This window comes from Python bivittatus, unplaced genomic scaffold (genome assembly GCF_059951505.1).
Source record: "Python bivittatus isolate LINGU-HERP-01145 unplaced genomic scaffold, Pbiv_v1 ctg000700_np1212, whole genome shotgun sequence".
NCBI lineage: Eukaryota > Metazoa > Chordata > Lepidosauria > Squamata > Pythonidae > Python > Python bivittatus.
In genome coordinates, this window is record NW_028277098.1 from 50,196,392 (window position 1) to 50,212,691 (window position 16,300).

The following is a 16,300-nucleotide window of genomic DNA, read 5'->3' on the forward strand; positions in this document are numbered from 1 at the left end:
TTCCTCCTGTCTCAGTCAGTGAGCTCAGCAAAGTTGAGGCAGATATAGTTGGATGGGCTTAAAACTTCTCAAAGATAATCAACATGTAATCAGAGGGTTGGGCAGAAAATGTACTGTAAAGACAGTCCAAGAGTCAGTCAAGCCATATAATCAAAGTTTCAGTCCAGTATGCACAAAAATCAGAGTATAAACTGGGTCAGAGTCCAAAAAGGCAATCCAAAAGTCCAGTGCACGTTTCAAGATAGGAAGTCACAGGTGCATGTAAAATATTGAGATGATATTAGGATGATTTTCTAATTGAAAACTTTATCCAAAAAAGACTTCAAGCTTCTGTCTCCAAGCCCCAACTGATATGCATAATTCAGACTGCAGGGTTAATCAGATAGTGGTTCCTGAGTACAGCAGTACTCCCAAGGAGCTTTTTCTTGCGCTCTTGTGTTTTTCTGGCTTTTGATTCTTTACTTGGTGATGCCATTCTTCCCCAGATTCAGAGATTCCAAAGAATCCAGGGATCTGGGTCAGAGTTTATGACTGTATGTTCCATGCTTACTGGGGCTAAATCTTACTGCTTTCTGTGCTGGGCCCTGGTTAATTAATTAACTGACTTCCAAGATCTCCTTAGCATTTTCTCATCCTGTGAGGATGAATGACATTAGCGTTATACATTTCTATAAACTTGATTAAACATTATTTCTCCACTACCAGGACTGTGTAGTGTTTTTTGGAAGCACTCCAGCTTGCAATAAACAAAAATGAACATTACTGACATAGACATATGTTTTTGGTCTTGAACTGCCTTATTAATATAATTAGCTTTTATTCTAGTTTAAAAAGTGCTCTGCTCCTTGTAAAGTTATAGTATGTTTTGTATATAATGGGAATAGACATATGAGTGTGTGTTTCTGGCCAAATTCTGTATTTGAAAATGAAAAGGCCGATTATAAAACTGATACATCTTCCAGTATTTTAACTGGAACTGACTTGTGTTCATAGGAGAATTTATGATGATGTATTGTCCCATTTTAGATAAGTGCTAAGATGTATGTAAGGGCTTATGGTATCAAAAGCTGTAGGGATTCTTCAAAACCAATGGAGTAGCATTCAGGGCATATATTGGGCCATCTGAAGTCTGTACCGTAACCATATCTAAAGCTAGATTGAAATGGACAATTTATTTCACTCAGAAATATTTGGAGCTGAGAAATCACTTCATATAGAACTTTGGAGCCTATTTATTTATTTAAGCAATTTATAGGCTGCCCAACTCCCACCAACTCTGGGGAGTTTACAATTAAAAGTTTTAAAAATGTATAGAATATAAAAAAGAAATATGAACAGCCCCAGAAACAACATAAAACCAAAGAAAGTCCATCCAGCAGGGGCTCAGCTGCTCTATCCCAGAGTCTGGGAGAATAACCAGTTCTTTAATAGGTTCTTGAACATCATCAGGGTGGGAGCCATCCAGATCTCTAAACAGATTCATATTGGATTTCAATTTCAATATATTTTATTATCCTGCAGAAGCTGAGGTAAATATTTTCAAACTCATTTTGATTAACGTAAAATTCTCATGCACTATTAGATGTCATGCAATCAAGTTGCATACTAAAGTCATGTTCACCACTTTCACTAATCATTGGACTGCTCTCCCTGGCTTTATAAGGAAGGAAAGGCAGGGGTCAAGTCCATATAAAGTTGGCTATAATTCTCCACAGAGCTTGATCACATTTATGGATTGTATAAACTGAAAAGTTCCTTTATTATTAGATAAATACAGATTGTAGTTGCATCAGTTGGCCCTTTAATAACTATGGCATCATAATTGACTGGACTTGTACCTTGCCACAATCAAATAGCTTTTGGTGACTTAGAGTGTACAGTATAACAATTAAAACATCCACAGTAAACTCTAATCAGTACAGCATAAAGCACCAATGGAAACAAGAACCAATAACAACAAAAAAATAATACAATACATTAATATATTAGTTTACTATAGTTTGTATTGTATTCTACATTGTGAAAAGATGCTCAAGAACATTCCTTTCAAGTACTCAGGTCATTTCTGCATTTTAGAAAGTGAAATCAATAGGAGCTAAAAATAATTGCTTGCTAAAATGATAGAAAAATTTGTAAGGAACATGGGGAAGTTACCCAGATACATAAATCTTTTAGACTGGATCACCTTAATTACCCTCTTCCACATACACAGAATCCCCAAGCATCAGTCATTGATCAGTTTATTTATTTTATTAATCAAATTTATACACTGCCCATCTCACTGTATAAGTGACTCTAGGCAGCTTACAAGTAAAAAAATCAGTTGCTTGCCTGGCCTGGATAGCTCAGGAATGGAGAGCCTATTATGTCTAGGATGCCATCTTTCAGATACCCACACAGAACAGGGCACCTGGTGTGTATTATAAAATCATGGTAGATCACTGAAGTTCTGTCTGCCTGCTGCTATGTAGAGGTAGAGAATCCAGGTAGAGAAACCTGGAAGAGATTCGGGCCCTTTTCCAATCTGGTCTGTGGTAAAATAGCTTGGCCAACTGTTTTCCTATTAATTGACTAGGTGTTCAGCAGCAGAACTTTCAACCCATTGACTATTATCAAAATCTCACAAGCTTTCTAAACTGAGAAACAGTTTGCGAGCACTCAATCCTGTAGTGTGTTCTGAAAGCCATTTTGCAAAGCCATAAATAGGTCATCTGGCCAGTAGCAGATGATAAAACTCACCTGAGCAATAGGATCTGTTTCCATCCCTCTCTTTAGTTTGAACTTGAGAAGTACAGTAATTAAAATAATTGCAACTAAAGTTATTGTCCTCAGTTGCTCATCTGTTTTGCGTCAATTAACATTAACAAAAAGAAATAACTTCCCATGTTAGTTTAGCTTTTACATGAGTTGTCTCAGTTTGTGAATTCACTTTGCAAATATATAATTACTAGCTACTGGTCTTTCATAAAATTTGTTTGGTTTCATTGATTAAAAAAGTGTCAATTTTTGGTGGAAGGTTTTCCACTTCAAACAGCATTTCTATCACATATTAAACAAAGAAAGGTCATCCTGAAAACCTCCTGCATTGAATGTGGTGCAGATCTCACTGAACAATACCTGTATTTGTCTGGGGCCCAACAAGCTGTTATTTACAAAGGGTAATCCAGACAGTAAGATGATCTTCATAACATACAGAATTATTTGCCCAGCATAAATATATTATAGTCCTAGTAAAAAAAATGGTATGCCATCATACCCTTTGTGACACGGTCTAAAATGCTTCTAGCATAAGTTACTGAGGTACTACGACCTGTACCAATCTCCATACAAATAATATTTTGATCCTCTTTAGATTCTTGAGTATCTTAACTATAAATTAACAGCTCTTTCATTTGTTGCCCAGTAGGTGATACTGGGATACTGGTTTATGTTAATACTAAGCAGTCAGATATAAAATGTGTGTATGAGGAATTCATGTTCATTTCTATGCATATTGTTAATTTTTTTCTTTATAACAAATGTGATTTATTGCTTGATAATACTACTGTGTAGTCCTGAAATTTGAACTGGCTTGTAGAAGAATTTCACCACAGTTTGCAAAGCTGTATAATCCTTAATCATAAGATTCATAAGTGATCTAGAGGAAAACTCATTATTGTAGAAATATAGGGGAGAAGAGAGCTTTAAATGTGTACCTCCTCTGCTGGTAAATAGTAACCATGATTATGAAAATTCAGAATACTGTGTTATAAATTTCTACTGCACTTGCCTACTGTTTTTAAACTTGCATTATTGACTTTTATGAGCATTTTAAGGAATTGGGCGTAGTAAGAATCAAAAATACTACATCTTCTTTCAGTAATTATTCTCATCTTTATAATATGGAATCAAAAAAGGAACTTTTGCTTGGCCAGAGGATCCAGGGAAGAGCTCTGAGAATTCAGTATATTAATTCAGGAACTATGTATTGGATTATAATAGGATACTTTAATACAGTTAATGTGTAAGCCTACTAAGACAAGGAAGAGCTCTTCACTAAATCCAACTTCATGTTGAAATCTACCATCTTTTCTCACCAATGTTTGTTTGCTTGTTTGCTTGCTTTGAACTACATTTTAAACTATAGCTTTGTTTTTTTACAGTATATCAATTATGGTAACCTGGAGCAGTTGTTAGATAGTAATCAACACTTGCCCTGGACAGTGCGAATAAAGCTGGCATTGGATATCGCTCTCGGACTCAGTTATCTTCACTATAAAGGAATTTTCCACCGAGATTTGACTTCCAAGGTAATGTTCCCCTATTTGAATATATTTTGTGGACAGCAAATTTTTGGAATTGTTTTGTTCTCTTCAGCCCTTCTTGTGTGTTCAATTGTAAAACTATTGTATAAAAAGCCACATTGTCTTATTATCAGAAGAATGTAATCCACAATTGTAAATGAGTTAGAATTACATTTCTGGGAAAATGGATGTACAATTAAATTCCTTTAATTTGTTTGGTGCTATGTTCCTGTAGCTTTCTAGCTTTCTATAAAGCTCTAAGGCTAATCTTTTGGAATAAAACATAGTACATTATTAAAAACAAGTAGTGATGTTGCTTTCAAAATGTGCTTTAAATACGCACATTTAAAATGTATCTGATTTTTAAAGAAGCTGGTCATTTGCAAACATGCCAGAACTGTAAGTGAGCATCTAGAACAGTGATTCTCAACCTTTTTGAAGCTGCCGCCCCCCTAAGGAGCGGAAAATTTTTCAATGCCACCCTTTGTGAAAATCCTGTAATTTAGAGTATGGGGGGGGGGGGAATTAAATAATTATAAAAGGCAAAAATTTTAAGTAATTTTTTTCAGTAGACTTACACACCAAATTTGTTCAATTTAACTCGATACTTTTGCCCTGGAAGGTAATTGCATTCCTTTTATTAAAATTAAAATGACTAATGCAAAAAAAATGCTTAAGTGCTCTTTTATGTAAATATGTTTATTTCAAAATGCTGTAAATACGTTTATTTATTTTTTTGATGCTCGTTTTTTAAATTTTTTAAATTTTTAAATTTTATTAATTTTATTTTTTTTGCAAATGCTTTTTTAATGTTTAAAAATTCTTTATTCTTAATTAGATAATTTTAAAAAAACAGCAAAAAATACGCTAAAAGAGTAATATCAATGAAACATGCTTGATTATGTCAGTGGGACGGTTGTGCTTGATGGTTCAGAGCCATTTTCTGAACGTTCGGTTCAATATTGTTAGAATTTGCCAGTACTGTGGGGATGGGACGGAGTAGAATAGAGGTATATTCTCTGATTTTGGAAAGAAAAGTATCCAAAGTGCCTATTCTCACATTTGTATGAATCATTCCAGATTTCAGAATACTGATTTTGAAGTCATATTATATCTTTGTGATTGAAGAGTGATCATGGCCAAGAAACCTTTTAGATTATTTCTGGAACATTCAGCATTATGACTGAAATGTATTTAAATGGCAATGCTATCACAAGAATTTAAACTAATTTTACTTTATTAACTATTGTGGTGAGCAAAATATAATTATTCTCACTAATGGTGTCTGATCTTGCCTGTAGCATACTTCAGTACATGAATTTTTCTTACTGCTCAGCAGGCATCTTTAGCAAAAATGGATTCCTCTAGCAAAATTGCCAACCATGACATGTGACCACAGCAGGAATATACTGTTGAGCAGCAGCATTTGTGTCTGCTTTGTCCATTACTGATTGTAAAATCCATCAGAAACACAGTATATTGTTTGAAATTGAGGCTTATAACTTTGATTTGTCAACTTCATCCATCATTGCAGTAAAGGTCAGATATTGTTGCAACAGATAGTCCCAATTCATTGCTGATTTTTTAGCAAACATGAATGAAATTGTGATAATATGTCTTAATATGGTTACCTGAGGGACCATCTCACCCCCATTACATCGACCCATCCCACCTGGTCTGGCAGAGAAGGCATGTTGTGGATCCCGTTGGTGAGACAATGTCAACTGGCAGGTCCTAAGAGGAGAGCCTTCTCTGCTGTTGCCTCCACCCTATGGAATACTCTCCCCCCAGAGGTGAGGCAGGCCCCTACCCTCACAGTTTTTTGGAGGGAATTGAAGACTTGGCTCTGCCAACTTGCATGGGGTAAGGAAAGATACAACCGACCCTGGAGATAGCTGGCACCTTGATGACTCTCCTGAGTTTATTAACACCTAATTAACATCAGCCTCTTGGAAGTATCATATAGGAAGTTTGTTTTTTAGCATATTTTAATTAATTAATATTTATCTATTTTAATTAATGTTTATTCTGTTTTTACTGTAAACGGCCCAGAGTCACTCTGTAGTGAGATGGGCGGTGACAAATTTGAAATATAAATAAAAATAAAAATAATAAGAAGAAGACCCTCTTAGAGGAATTTGGTTTCTGTAGCTCACTGAAAATGGAGATTTTTCTCAGCCAGGATGAGTTATTGCTAGTGGCTTTATTTTTTGTGAGAGGAAAAAATAAATGTTGTACTTACTTAGCAGTATTATACTGTGCAAAGAAGTTGTTAAATTTACCAAACACACAAAAGCTGTTTTACAAATCTGTTTAAAGAGTTACCAAATATTTATACATGGAGTTCAACTTTAGGGTTTGTTTGTTTGTTTTTGGCATAGCTTGGATTACCGTATATAAACTTCCAAAAAGAGAAATATGTCTTGAGTGGTGAGGTCTATAAGCCATGCAACAATATTTTCTATAGAATTTAAATCTACATGGGCATCAACCCAAAATTATGTGGCAGGTTGCACAGTTTGCATACAGAATGCCTCATGTTCAATCTTTTTGAGATATTCTTATCCTACACCATTACTGCTGTGATTTCTTTACAATCTTTTTGTGCGGTAGGATATTGTAGTGCACAGCCTTGCCAAAATCAATAATAAAATTACATGAGTGCACTTGTCCGTGTTAGACTAACTTTCCAATGGTACCTAACAAGAGAATGTAAACACAATTGCCTGTATAAACCCCAAGGACTTTGGGCTAAACTAACCAAGAGTTTAAGAAAATACGGTATTCTTTATGATAACTAGAAATATTTATAGAGTGTGAAAATACTGGCTTTTCACAGCAAAGAGATTTCCTCATAGGAGGAACTGTACCACAGCTCAGGTACTGTGATAAAGTCATAATAAGCGAAATGTCAACACAAACAGTGCTCTCTGTTAATACTAGCTAGTGGTGGAACTAAAATTGAATGTAGTTTCCCTTTTCTTCTTGCAGCCTTTTTCGCACTCCTAAAATATATTTGGGGGTGGGTGGGTGGTGCTCTCCACAGTAAACTTTGGAAAGCTTGGAAAATTGCTGAAAGGAAAAGAAAGTGACATGCACCTGCACATCAATTTCACTTTATTGTTTTGATTTGATATGCATCTGTTTTAAAGGAAACATCTGTCTTGAATACCAAGAAATTAGGGATGCAAAATTGACTTAATTTTTTAAAAAATGATTTTGTAAAATATTCTATTCACAAAATCTAAATAAGCCTCTTTACTGAACCTTAATAAAAATAGTACTTTAAGGAGATCCTCTGTAATATTTACAAATCAAACAGTGGTCTTATGTGCGAAAGAGGAAAGAAAACAAATGACTATCACTGAACCACTACAAGACAGATAGTTTCAAGTGTGGATTTTTACCATATTTTTAACATAGCAGTATGATTAATTCTTTCTGTTAGGATTTAAGTGCATTTTGCAGTGAACAAATATTCAACCACAAGAAACTGAATGAATGCATTCTTTGATTAGAAATAACAATAGCCATAGTTGAAAAGATTCAGTGTGCATTGGGTAAGCATGGTTCAGAAGGCTTTTATGTAAGTTAGAAATCCCAAAGTGAGTTGTGTATTCTAAAATTCATTTAGGTAAGAACCAATATTATTTAGACTAAAATCAACCATGTATTTGCATGAAAAAACCACAAAGTTTTATTATCATGTTTCTTCCCAATTTCATTAGCCATTCTTTATATCGTTCATTATTAATATTGTTGTTAATATCACAAGATGCCTTCAGCGTATTCTGATATTCACTCTTACTTACTCCTAACAGATATACATCTAATGTGCTGTACTCCATATTCAGTTGTACAGTTGTAGCAGAAATTATTTAGTTGGGGAAAAAAGAACTGCACCATACTATGTAGAAAGGTCCTCAACCTTTTTAGTCCAGGGAGCACATTTGATATTTTGAGAGCACATTGTAGGCACTTGGTGAAATACCTGCCATGTAAAGGTTGCCTTCACCAAATGGCTACTGTAGAAGGAGTGGTCAAACAGCAGGCTTTTTACTGCCCCCTCAAGGACATTTGTTTTCAATCCTTTGCTTATCATTGTTGCATTTACAAACAAAGCACTAGGCTGTTCCCACTCACCATTTTTATTTTTTAAGAATACCCACAGGGCCTATGTGGAATAAAGTTGAGGATGGCACTTAGCTTTGCAGCATGCCATAATTTTTTAAATTCTGTTTAGAATTAAATAATCTTTTAAATGTTTAAAAGGCAGAATGGGCTAAGAGACTGGCAGATACTGGCAAGTCCATGGGTAGTGAAATCAAAATCAATTACAGCCATAAAGCCATTATGTATTATACTTACATAATATTCATTATTATTTCTTTGCTTTTATTCAGAACTGTTTAATAAAGAATGATGAGAATGGATACTCTGCTATAGTAGGTGATTTTGGCTTGGCAGAGAAAATTCCTGACTATAGGTAAGTATTATTGCTGAATCTAATTGGAGTTTAAGATCAGTAGTACTATAAAGTTAAGCTAAATAATTGTGAATCATTGATCATTGCCTTTTAAGATTCAGCATTTGACTTAAAAGTCCTTTGGATTATTTATTGAGCTGATTATATTTTAGCCTTTGAATATAATCATTCTCTATCTGCATGAACAACAGAAGATTTGTGAACCTTAAAGACTAGTACACTTATTATAACATACGTGTTTGTATTTTGCAGGTTACTTTATTAGCTAAGGAGTTGACATTTTCCCCTTCCATACATTTTGTGAACCTATCCACTATGGTTTTTAAATCAACCTTTAAACCTAGCACCCTTGTAGTAGGATATGAACACCAATAAAATCAGACTTTATCATTTGGTCTAAAACTACTAGTTCATGCTAGAATCTCCTTTGGAAATGCCTTTGCCATAATAAATGGGTTAATTTTTAAGATGCCATAAGCTTTTTTGTTGAGTTGGCTGCAATGTATTTCTATAGATAGCTCTGTGATAGTTGTTACCATGAATTAGCAGTAGGGATGAAAGGGATCTTTAACATAAAAAAGGACTTGCTGTCTTTATACACTATAACATTACAGCCCCTTCCAGCCCACAGTATTTGTAAGCAGGCTGAGTTTACAGTGAATATACTCAACTCTTCCTTCATGTGGTCCAGAACTGAATTTTAGTACTGAATCCTGGAAATGCTGGTGGATTCCAGGATTTTTTCCTGAAAAGCATTCCTTCAGAAATCATTATTTTTTTCCTTCTCTGCACTCTTCTGCAAATCATGATTGTTAAAAGGTGCTTTTTATGCATAGATATTATTTATAATAGGTCACTGGTTCATTTAATAAAATGTATTTAGGAACAATTTTGCAGCTTTAAAAAAACCTTTAAAATGTCTGTGTAGATTTAGATTTGATTGCCATGTATAAATGACTTGCACACATGGATTCAGCTTTGCTTAAAGTTTTCACTGAGGAACATGAAAATTTTCTACTTTCAGGAGGCTTTGCAATATACCTCCTAGGTGGAATATCTTTCAGAACTGTGAAATATGTGAAATAATGACAAAATTGTCCTATATACTTTGCTTGGGATAGAATGGTAGTCATTCCCATACTGGAACTAAAGGGGTTGCGTAATGTTTATGAGAGAGCAGTTCTAACAGTTGCCTTTCTAAATTTGTTGAAGTGAAAAGCTGCCAGTGGTAGGTTCTCCTTACTGGATGGCACCTGAAGTGCTGCGAGATGAGCCATATAATGAAAAGGTAGGTACGTTTGAAATAAATACTGTTAAATAAAGTGTTGCCCTGGAACATTTAGGCAAGGAGAACTTACATTGCACCTCACATATTTTCTTTTATGAAGGCTACATTTTCTATTTCTAAGTCTTATGGTTTCACAGCTAGATTATCTCATGAAAATTCTGATGTCTGTGATAAACATGAGATACTATGGGGCAAGTGTTTGCTTTCTGTATTGAGATAGAAGCATTTAAGTGTTTATTTTTAGCTAACATTGATAAGGATCTATTATATTGTTCCCAATCATTTGTGAAATAGTGATTTATAAAGCTGTAAATCCAAAGTACGCAACTTACCAAGGGACAATGCCACTTTTTCCCTTAATTTTTAATTTTTTTTTGTTAATAACAATATTTCTCCCAATAAGATGTAGTTTTTTAAAAAAATCAGTAGAAGCTGATAACAGTTTTTCAAGTTTTATAGCTCCCTCTAATGATAAAGAAACAGCCCTGCAGTCTTTTTTTAGCTGGCCGAATTTTGGGGGCTTGGGAACTTTATAAGTGGTGCAGTGGGTATTTTAAGCTTCTGCAGTGTGTTAGGCACCCATTTTACATGTGTTAGATGATGGGAAGAAAGGAAGGCTCTTATAGTATAAGGGGAAAAACCTGTGACAGAAGGGAACAGAAAGAATATACCTGTATAATAAATCTGGGATCATACTCTCTTTCTTAGGCAGATGTGTTCTCATATGGGATCATTCTTTGTGAGATTATAGCAAGGATCCAAGCAGACCCAGACTATCTCCCACGAACAGAGGTGAGCAAAGTGCACTGATAAGGACTGTCAAGAAAAAAATATTGAGTTTCACAGGTCATGAACTTCCATACAGTTGCTAAATGTGCTATAAAAGTTGCAATAAAACAATCCTTTGTTACATTTATATATGCCAAGCTTGGCACAGAACTCTGTTATCTCTCTCCCTCCCTCCCTCCCTCCCTCCCACATTTAAAGTACATAATTATCCTTGCAAATAAATGTTGTACTAATTAGCCATTTTTTAAGAGATTAACTGTTGTAATACCGAACAAGTTTCTGTGGCTTCTTCATTCCTGGGAAGAGGACAGTCTGACAAGGATGTTTTCCTCTTTTGATTAGATCTCACCCACATCATTTTTGCCCTTTCACAGACCATGATGAAAAGATGGCTATTTTGTTTACACTATATCATCATTTATTTGCTCTACATCAATACTATTTTTTAAAATGATTTTTTCTTAATTTTTTTTAACAAGCAACATGTTGATTTGGTATTAAGTCACGTTTGAGAAATGCATATATTAGGGATCTTGAAAAATTATTAACGTGAAAAGGACTCTATCTCAGTGAGAGTGTACTACTTTTGTGTATACAAATTTCAGTCCCAGTAAAAATAATTAGGTAGCAGCTGGCGTAAAAAGTCTGTCTTGATATTCTTGAGAGCTGCTGCCAAAATAAATGGACAAAACTGGTGAATGTAAGACAAATTTCTGTGAAATATTCTGTAGCTGAAATTTGGAGAGAAATGTTCTTAAGGATCATCGTTAAAGGAACTGGCAATGTTATAAGTAGTCTGCTAACATTATTACAAAACTATTTTCCAAAATGGTTTATGACAAAAGTCAGAAGCTTCCTATTGCATCACAAACTGGCTATGCAAATGGTTTCTACATTCTAATATTATATTGGCCAAGTACTATGTATAGTAAGCAGTGCTTTCTGTAAATGCATCTCGTACTAGACATACTAGTAGCTAGGTTTCCTGGTGTACACATTTATACGTTCCTCTGTATAGCATGTTTAGTGGCTCTTAAATGTTAGACTACATTGGAGGAGTTAACTCCCACAATTTTGGACTATTGGATTGAAACTATTATCTCTCAGGAGATCTTTCTCTTATACTGTTATTCCAAATGTATTTTTTAAAAAAACTGAATCATTCTGGATTGTGTGAATTAGCGCTCTGTTTCCTACATTCAAAGAATTGAGTGTTCTGCGTAGACAGAAAGGAAACATTTATTTTCTCTGTACTGGTTTCAGGACTGAGTCCTGAATAAATGCAGAAGCATTCTGTGTCGCTGCTCTGAGCTTCCTCTTTCCTTCCAGTTCAGTGTGTGCATCTGAGCTAGGTACAGGCTGAGGATGTATCTAATAATTCTGTGGAAGCTGCAGAAATCCTCTAATGTTGTACCACCACAATAATATACTTCTTGAGATGTTGGAATCATAAAATATAGTATTTCAGTCACTGTACCTTAAATCAATCCTTGGAATTTTGCTAGTTAACATATAGATAGAGTTGGTAATCAAGCAGAGTAATGAGAAGGTTTGAACAGAATTATGTTGGGTTCAGAAAGTATTTTTAGGCCAATGAAGGAGGAGAAAATGGCAGATACATCAGCAGTATCTCTTTGTCCAGTCAACAGAAGTAGTGACCCAGAGCTCAGGGGGAGAATTCAATTCTCTAATTACCCTTTGTGTTTTGTCTTTTAACTCTTATAATTTCCCCACTGCTTTCTTTAATACATGTTTGTTTTTATGTATTAACAGAGTATTTCCCTTTTTTCATGCAGAATTTTGGACTGGATTATGATGCCTTTCAGCACATGGTGGGAGATTGTCCCCCCAACTTTCTCCAATTAGCCTTCAACTGTTGCAACGTTAGTATATAAAAAAAACTAAATTAGAGTCCTTAGCAAATCTCAGCTTATGTTAAATTTAAAAAATGCAATGCTCAATGCATTGGGAGCTTTTGTAGCTCAGAGAAATTATTCATGAAGTATTTTGAACGCAAAATATATTTATTAATTAGTTTAGATGTGTAGATTTAGCATAAAAGGGACAAAGGATATAAAATATATAAAGTAAGGATATAAAAAGCTATCACTATTCTTCTTTTCTATACTATGTTAGACAAAGTCTTATGAAAATGAAACAATCAGTACATTTTCTTTTATATAGTGTTTCTGCAACTGTATGTGCACAAAATGTGAATGGTAAAACATTTTTATATTGTTAGAATAGCACGCAGGTATAGATTTTGTGTTATGTGTTTAATTTATCATTTATTCTTATCTTCATAGATGGATCCAAAGTTACGTCCTTCATTTGCTGATATTGTCAAAACACTGGAGGAAATTCTAAGCAATTTGAAAAGAGAAGATGACGAAAGAGAACGGAAGCTTCTAAGTCTGGACACTACAGATCGAAAACCTATCTCTGTTTCCAAAGGTAGGATCAAAGAATATAGTCATAAAACTGCCCAGCTTGCTAAGCAAACATTAAATATTTTATGTTAATTAAATGTGTCTTTATTTCTAAATAGGAAACATTGTATTTCCCAATATTCTAACCAAGTCCGATTAAATATAATAGGAATTATATTTAATTCAATATTTATATATTGAATAAGAGTCAATTTACTTAAAAGTTTAATTGGAACTACAGTGTGATGTCACAGCATATCCAGTATCTATTTACTTTCTATCTTCCTTGAAGAATCAAATTTAGTCCACAGACATATTTGCCAAGCACGTAGTTTCTTAAGTCACTCTCATAGATTGAAACTTGCTGTATTTGATTTTTTTTTTTAAGTTAACTTGAGGGAGCTGTATAAACAACATTAGTCTACTCTTACCTGAACAAGCTGATATATGGAATACCCAGTCGCATTGCACAATTGTTTGTAAGCAACTAAAAATTAAGGATAGAATAATCCAATCACACCTTTGTGGCTCTCTGATTGACAGTTATTTCAGCACCTTCTGTGTATGTCTCTGTTGTCTTACATAATTTCTATTGCACCTCAGTCCTGAGATTCTGGGTGGATCACAAGAATAAGCGCAAAACAGAAAATCATAAAAACAGCCACTGCAGTAGTAATATATATATGCATAATAAATAAGTACAACTAGTAACAAAAATAGCAACCACCACCATAAATGCACTAAAAGGCTCAACAAAATATGATTTTTTTTCACCTCCCACCTAAATGTTAACCAAGAGGATGCCATTGTAGCCACAGGGGCAAGCTGGGGCAACCACAGAAAAAGCTGGCTTTCTGTTTCTTTCTTCTGTAGACCTCATAATGAAGGGCAAGAATCCGCAACACTCCTTCCAAACTCAAATGTATAGGATGGGCAGATTTGGAGAAGATGGCCCAAATCAGATTTTTAAATAGATAGATTTGGAGTTCACTGGCTTTTTTTCATGAAAGAGAGGCCTTCCACTTCAGAGGCAGTCCAATCTCAGGACTTTTCTCTCTGCCCCTGAAAAATTATCACCTCTCACATTAGAATCAATGGGAAACATGTGAAAGTTTCCCAGTTGGCATGCATGATATAAAGGTGTGGTTGGGTCAGGAAAAAATGAAGCTTTGATTGTGGGATTTAATGATTAGATGGTTTGTGTTGATAGAAATAATGTGGATTAGGATTAAATAGTGGTAAGAGATTAACTTTTTTTTAATTTGTACTTATATCTGTTTTGGAGATAGTCAGAACTCACTTCTTGTTTAATCTTTCTATTCGATCCCACCTTTTTAGTTTTTGTCTTTTTCTTTTAGTTCTATCTTCTCTCTTCTCTCTTTTCTGATTTGTATTTTAATTGTACTTTTTATATCCTTTAATAAAAGTTTTGATTACATGATATAAAGCTGTGGGATCTCAAGCTTCCCAATTTATCATCACATCCCCAACAGTGGAAGAACAGCCCCTGAACATCTCGGGCAACAGTTGTTTTGAACAAAAATGATGAAAAAAATACTAACATCACTCCTCTCTGATCTCCTCTCTGCTAGTCTGCTGCCAGTATGTCAAGGAATATCACACGGATTTTAACAGATAGAATTGTCCTACTTGTATTATGAAGGAACATCTTGACTATTGTATTAGAGTAACCATGGGCTAGGTGTGTTAATCAGAGAGAAAAAGTCACTTTGCACTGTTGGTGGTTAGTGGTTAGTATTTTGTCAGAGGTTTCCATGTTTTATTAATGTTTTCTATGACAGAGAATGATATAGAAGGCAATTGTGCTGCTTGGTATGGTTACCCTGTTTTTCAAAAGAACTCTTTCATTTTCAGTAGGACTTAAACCTTTGCTATTTTGTCTTTTAAAGACCAGATGCTTTGACACCCAAATTCTAACTCTGTGGCTTAAAAAAATGTTACATAAGTATTAGCTGTAGCTTTTTATGTTCTGTACATTTCTTACAATGCATAATTTTAGAAAATGTTAAGGCTTTTTGTGTCTTCTGTGTCCTTGGGAAAAATATCTTGGAGTTTAGTCCAAATTAAGTTCTTTCTTGATGGCTTGGGATATCTGATTTTGAATCACACAAGACTTGTCACTGTTTTATGAGATGGGCAGCCATATAAATTTGGTAAATAAATAAACAAATAAATATTTATTATCAGCTTGAATTGTTGCAACTTTTAAAAATAGAAAAGAAAAAAAGACTGAGGCTGATTTATAAAAATTAAAATTGGGGCAATCCCAGGAGTATGACATATGCAGTTTTTTGTTTTTGTGTGACTGTTATCAGCACAGTATAGACATTCAATATTGTGTTTTAAAATACTGTCATTCAGATGGGAAAATTGAATTAGCTAAATACAGAATTCCATAGCTGGGCCAGTTTACACCTTGATTTTGTCATTTATTTCAGTCATAAGAACAGGATATAAAAACGAGTCCACCAGCATGCTTTTTGTGGTCCCAAGAGAAGATTGGGCCAATGGTTGGGTCCTGTTTTATTTGGAGGCTTTCTGGGAGTTTAAGAAGCAAAATAAGGGCCTTAAACTTTGCATAATGGGCAAAATAAATGCTTAAGTATCCATCACATACCTTGGAACTCCTAAAATCCCTCCTAAAAGCAGGTCCAGCTTTTCGAATGCAGCCCCTCAATATGCAATGCAAAGCCTGGTGTAACTTTCAAGCCAAAAGATGCATATACATTTGCTTTACAGAAACCCATATGAGGAAGCCCTTAAACACGAGGAAATCCATGAAGACACTAGGTTTTGTACAACAGATTTCTGAATCAGTACCAGATACTCTATTTTTAACAGCGGTAACATAATAATGGTACAAACAAAGCATTCAAACATTAAAATGTCAACATTAAACAAAAACTGACATGCCATACAGCTATACATAACAACACATGAAGTTTATAAGCAGCTGCATTTGAAAAAAAAAGGAAAAGAAAAATATAAAATTCATTATAATACA

At 34.5% G+C, this 16,300-nt stretch overlaps 1 protein-coding gene across 2 annotated transcripts in view; it reads left to right on the forward strand.

Moving 5' to 3' along the window:
• Positions 1 to 16,300, forward strand: part of TESK2 (testis associated actin remodelling kinase 2) — a 59,755-nt gene that overhangs the window by 36,915 nt on the left and 6,540 nt on the right. For both annotated transcript variants that reach the window (XM_007420213.4, XM_025163971.2), the window contains 6 exons: positions 4,143 to 4,289; positions 8,687 to 8,769; positions 9,982 to 10,057; positions 10,766 to 10,849; positions 12,643 to 12,729; positions 13,153 to 13,300. In XM_007420213.4, the coding sequence (XP_007420275.1) occupies positions 4,143 to 4,289; positions 8,687 to 8,769; positions 9,982 to 10,057; positions 10,766 to 10,849; positions 12,643 to 12,729; positions 13,153 to 13,300 (625 nt within the window). The remainder of the gene's footprint in view (positions 1 to 4,142; positions 4,290 to 8,686; positions 8,770 to 9,981; positions 10,058 to 10,765; positions 10,850 to 12,642; positions 12,730 to 13,152; positions 13,301 to 16,300) is intronic.